We start from the raw sequence: 5062 nt of genomic DNA, 5'->3' as shown, positions 1-5062 counted from the left end.
CCCCCCGCCGCCGCACGGACCGGAGTCGCCGGCTCTGCCCCGCTTGGACACCTCTGGAGTCAGCGTGTTCTTGGGCAGCATAACTGATCTCAGACCAGAGAGTTTCCCACATTTTGCTTTGCCCCCTCTCTCCTCTGGTTTAATTTTTGTTCTTTGTTCATTCAGGAGGAAAAGGGGAAAGGGAGGCACGTGTTGATCCCTGGTTTCATCTGTTTACAAAAGGAAGTTGGGGCAGGGGGGAGAGAGGAGGCAATTTCTCTCTCTGCTGTTGCTTTGAATAGTTCTGTTGGTATTGCTGTTTTTGCTACTATATTTCTTGTCAGTAAACTCTTATTTTTTTACTTATGCCTCCTTGTATTTTGTCTCCCTGTATTGGTGGGGAATAAAAGGGGAGTGAGTTCATTTGATTGGAGTTCCCACCCCAATATGTGTCTTTAAACCATTTCAAGGACTCCCTGAAATTTGGCATCATCCACAAAGGATTTTGTCCCATTGTACAGAGAGATAATAAAGATGTTCTCTAGTGGTGTTCAAGGGCTGATCACTGAGAGATTTCATAAGGAAGTTGCTGCCAAGAGGACTTTGTACCATGGATTTGATTTGACACTCTTCATTCAACCAAATTCTCACCACCACATCTTCCACTTCTTCAGTCCAGCTCAACAATCTGGCCATAAGGAGACCATAGGAGACCATGTCAAGGGCCTTGATAAAGTCTGGGCACACAACATCCTCTATTCCCTCCCACAGGGGTTCTGCAATCCCTGCCTTGTCCTTCCAATGCCTGGTAATGGCTGCAGGAGGACTTGCCCTATCCCCTTCCTTTCCCAGCTTGAGCAGTCTGGAACTCTGCCAACCCTCCTTGCTGCCCAGTTTGCAGACTGGTTCCATGTCTACCTTTGCCAAGGCCCCAGGAAGCTCTGGGATGGCTCTGGCCTTTCCAAGGGTTTGGGAGAGGTCTCCCAGTGACACTGCCCAGCCTTCTCAATATCCCTGACACCAAAACCTTTTCCATAGCCCACACTTCCAGAGGAGTGCCCAGGACACAACACAGGTTGTCCTGGTGGTTCTGGAGAACGGGAAGGGATTTCTTCCTCGAGTCCAACCCCTCCAACTGGATTTGAGTGCAGCTGAAAGGTTTCCTCAGCATTTTGCCCCGTGCCTCCCTGCCCTGAAGGTTTCTGGCCATCAGGCTGGAGCTGAGGGAGTTGGGCAGGTGCCTGAGGAGGGGGTAGAACAAGGGCTGTGTCCAACTGTGCCAGGAGGGCTGTGCTGGGCAAGGATGAGGAGGCTGCAGAAAACAGTGGCACTGGGGAGGGGAGAGGAGCAGCTGGAGAGACCTTGTGCCTGCCCACGCTGGGCAGGAGCTGCCCCAGGATGGCAGCTCTGAAGCACTCACAGGATGTCCCTGGGAACAGGAGGGGAAGACTGGATCTGAAAATGAAACCTGGAAAGCAGAGAGTCATGCTGACACTGTAGGAGAGTTGCAGCCCTGGAGCAAGGTGACAGAAGAAGTGACCCAGTCCATGCAGTGGCCTCAGAAGATCCCACAGCATCCTGGAGATGCTGGAAGGGAGCCCAGCTCTGCTTCACAAGTTCCCAGGGCCTGTCCCTGCCTGTGCTCCAAGGGCTTCCACACCCCAGGACTGTGCTCAGAGAGCACTCAGGCCTTACAGTGAGAAAGGGGCTCAGGAAGACAGTGTGGAAGTGGCAAGAGAGCAGCTCTGCAAAGACCAAGCACTGCTGCTCCCTGGCAGTGCTGCTGGGCTGGGATTATTGTCCCCTTCCCGTTTGCAAATACCCCCTGTCCTGCAGTGTGCTGTCCTTTAGGAACATCTGAGAAGAAGGGTCTTGGACAAAGAAGGCACTGCAGGGTCCTTTATTTTGTTTAAATGCTCAGAGAGCACAATTCATCATTTTTACATCTCTGGGTCAAATTCAATGGGTAGACACTAAATTAGAAGGCAGATGTATAATAATATTTAATTGCACAGAAAATTATTGCCAGAAGAACCCAATGACCTCCATGAAAAACCTGAGTAGGAAGGCTGACCATTAAGGAGTCCCATTCTGAATGCTACACACCAGAAACCTGGCATGTAAATGCTCCTGAAAAGCATCCAGTCAGCATTTTTCTCAGGGCATCCTTGAGCTCCTGGTTCCTCAGGCTGTAGATGAGAGGATTCAGTGCTGGAGGTACCACTGAGTACAGAACTGACACCACCAGATCCAGGGATGAGGAGGAGATGGAGGGGGGCTTCAGGTAGGCAAATGTGCCAGTGCTGACAAACAGGGAGACCACAGCCAGGTGAGGGAGGCACGTGGAAAAGGCTTTGTGCCGTCCCTGCTGAGAGGGGATCCTCAGCACAGCCCTGAAGATCTGCACATAGGAGAAAACAATGAAAATAAAACAACCAAACACTAAACAGGCAATAACCACAATGAGCCCATTTTCCCTGCAGTAGCCTGAGTGTGAGCAGGAGAGCTTGAGGATGCCAGGGATTTCACAGAAGAACTGGCCCAGGGCATTGCCTTGGCACAGGGGCAGGGAAAATGTATTGGCTGTGTGCAGCAGAGCATTGAGAAAGGCAGTGGCCCAGGCAGCTGCTGCCATGTGGGCACAAGCTCTGCTGCCCAGGAGGGTCCCGTAGTGCAGGGGTTTGCAGATGGCAACGTAGCGGTCGTAGCACATGATGGTGAGGAGGGAAAACTCTGTTCCAATGAAGAAGAACAGCAGAAAGACCTGTGCAGCATATCCTGTGTAGGAGATGGTTGTGGTGTTACGGAGGGAATTGTGCATGGCTTTGGGGACAGTGGTGCAGATGCAGCCCAGGTCTGTGAGGGAGAGGTTGAGCAGGAAGAAGCCCATGGGGGTGTGCAGGTGGTGGTCACAGGCTACGGCGCTGAGGATGAGGCCGTTGGCCAGGAGGGCAGCCAGGGAGATGGCCAGGAAGAGCCAGAAGTGCAGGAGCTGCAGCTCCCGCCTGTCTGCGAATGCCAGGAGGAGGAACTGGGCCATGGAGCTGCTGTTGGACATTTGCTGCCTCTGGCTTTTTGTTTCCAACACAGGAGAAGAAGACAGTAAGAGGCCAGTTAGTGTGGACTTATCTAAACAAAGTCAAAGCTGTATTCTACAGACACTCCCCATGTCACACACAGACAGCCTTTTGATTTCCTAGGAGATCTTCCTTCAGCTCCAGTGCTGGGTCCCTACTGAACAGCATTTTCTCTGTTTTAGCATCACTGTGCTTCTGTACAGGCGTTTCACATAACAAGGATATGTTTAGGGACAGGTTTCCATCCTGGAGGAGAATTCACAGCTTGGAAGGAAACCTCAGGGAGACAGTCAAGTGTCCTTATGATGGCATTTGATTTAAGCAGACTCAGCTCCTTCCCCAGCACCACAGGCTGCACTGGTAGGGGTCATATTCCGTTTGCAGGTGCAAAAAGGACATCTCAGACTAGTCCTGATGGGTCTAGCAGAGGTGATGCTGGTGCTGCCCACAGGCAGAGCAGTGGCTGAAAGCACATTAGGTAGCTCAGATAGACCTGAGCACTCTCAGTTCAGATGTCTCAGGGATCTGTCAAAATTAATACTTTCTTAATGATTTATTCCTCCCATTCCTCAAGAGTAGGAAACTGGAAACACAATCTCAGGAAATTTCTTTAACCTTATAAAAATCTTTGTCTTGGAAATATTCTGAGAGGGAGCTGAAGCTCTGAGCATGTCCTCCTCTGCACTCCAGATACTCTCAGAGTTGCACTTAGAGAATCTGTAGTTGGTGGGCAGTGCCAGCTTTCCCAGATGCCTCCAAAAGCTGCAGTCCCATTGCCCTGCATGAACAGACTTCCTGTTCCAAGATCTGTTAAAAATTCTCCCCCAGTGAGGTCTCAGCATCATTCTACATCTGACAGCCTTTAACTTCTCTCTGTCTCACTCCCCTGCCCTGGGTGCTGCAGGCAGTGCCCTCAGCCCTGCTGGGCTGTGCAGAGGAGCTGCTCACCAGCAGAGCTGTCTCTTTGAAGCTCTTCTTGCTTGCCAGGAGCTCCCTGTGTGCCAGGAGCCCAGCCCAGCTCAGCAGCACAGCAACAACCCCAGGCACTTCATGACCCCCTGGGGGGTTTGATGTTGTTTACATGAGACTCAGTCCCTGAGAGGAAGTTCAAACAACTTTTCAAGAAGTCAAAGTGAGATTGAAACATTGAAGTTTCTTGTAGTGCTAATGAGTCTCACTGAGGGACACAACTGAGAACGTGTCCCCAGGTTCCAGTTAGAGCAGAAAACTGCAGACAGTGATGACAAGGATGGACAAGCAAGGGAAAGGTGGCTCTGATGCTGAAGAAACCTTGACTTGTTTCCTTAATCCAAAGGGCCAAGCCCTGACCCCCAGCCCCTGGGAAGGCAGATCCTGTCCCTGCCTCATTCCTCAGGGCTCTTCCTGGGGCACTGGGATGTGGGATGTGCAATGCCAAGGGCAGGCCCATGGGGTGGCACCTGCCAGGCTGCTGAGCAGGGACAAGGAGGCCATGAGGCCCCAGGGCTGCAAGGGGCACTCCCCCCCTCCTGGCATCAGGGGCACAGACAGCAGCCATGGCCAAAGGCCTGCAGAAGGTGGCTGTGTCAGGGCCTTTCAGCTTCTCCCCATGCCTGTCTCCTCTCCAGCCCAGGCTGTCCTACGGTGTCCATGCCCTGCCCCTTTCCCTGCAGGCTGTCGTCATCCCCCCGGCTGCCCCACCTGGCTGGCACCTTCCTGCACTGACATCTCTGCGTCCTCCCTGGCTCTTCCTGCACACACAAAGCCTTGGGCTCATCCAGACTCCTCCTGGGTGATGTGTTCCAGCACAGTGTTTTCCATGGAGTGAAATTCCTTTTTCCTCATGTCCACTCGGGACCTCCCCAGCTGCACTTGGCATTAATTCTTTCTTTCTCATGCTCTTTTCTGCTATATCAAAAGGATCCACCATCTCTAAATCCACCCTTCAAGCCCCCTGAGGGCTGTCCTGTACTGTCCTCAGTCTCCACACCATTGAGGCCGCAGCTCCTTAGCCCCTCCCTAGTGCT

General features: G+C 52.3%; 1 protein-coding gene across 1 annotated transcript; it reads right to left on the bottom strand.

The window, feature by feature from the left end:
* Positions 1-2077: 2077 nt before the first annotated feature.
* On the bottom strand, positions 2078-3037 carry LOC115307168 (olfactory receptor 14A16-like). The gene has a single exon (XM_029958055.1). It carries the CDS (start codon positions 3035-3037, stop codon positions 2078-2080), a length of 960 nt encoding a protein of 319 aa, XP_029813915.1.
* Between the last annotated feature and the right edge of the window lie 2025 nt (positions 3038-5062).

The sequence above is a fragment of the Manacus vitellinus genome, unplaced genomic scaffold (assembly GCF_001715985.3).
Source record: "Manacus vitellinus isolate BGI_N305 unplaced genomic scaffold, ASM171598v3 ctg7180002431153_pilon, whole genome shotgun sequence".
In the NCBI taxonomy this organism is placed as follows: Eukaryota; Metazoa; Chordata; class Aves; order Passeriformes; family Pipridae; genus Manacus; species Manacus vitellinus.
Note: the sequence above shows the minus strand (reverse complement) of the source record. Positions and strands in the feature narration are given on the sequence as shown.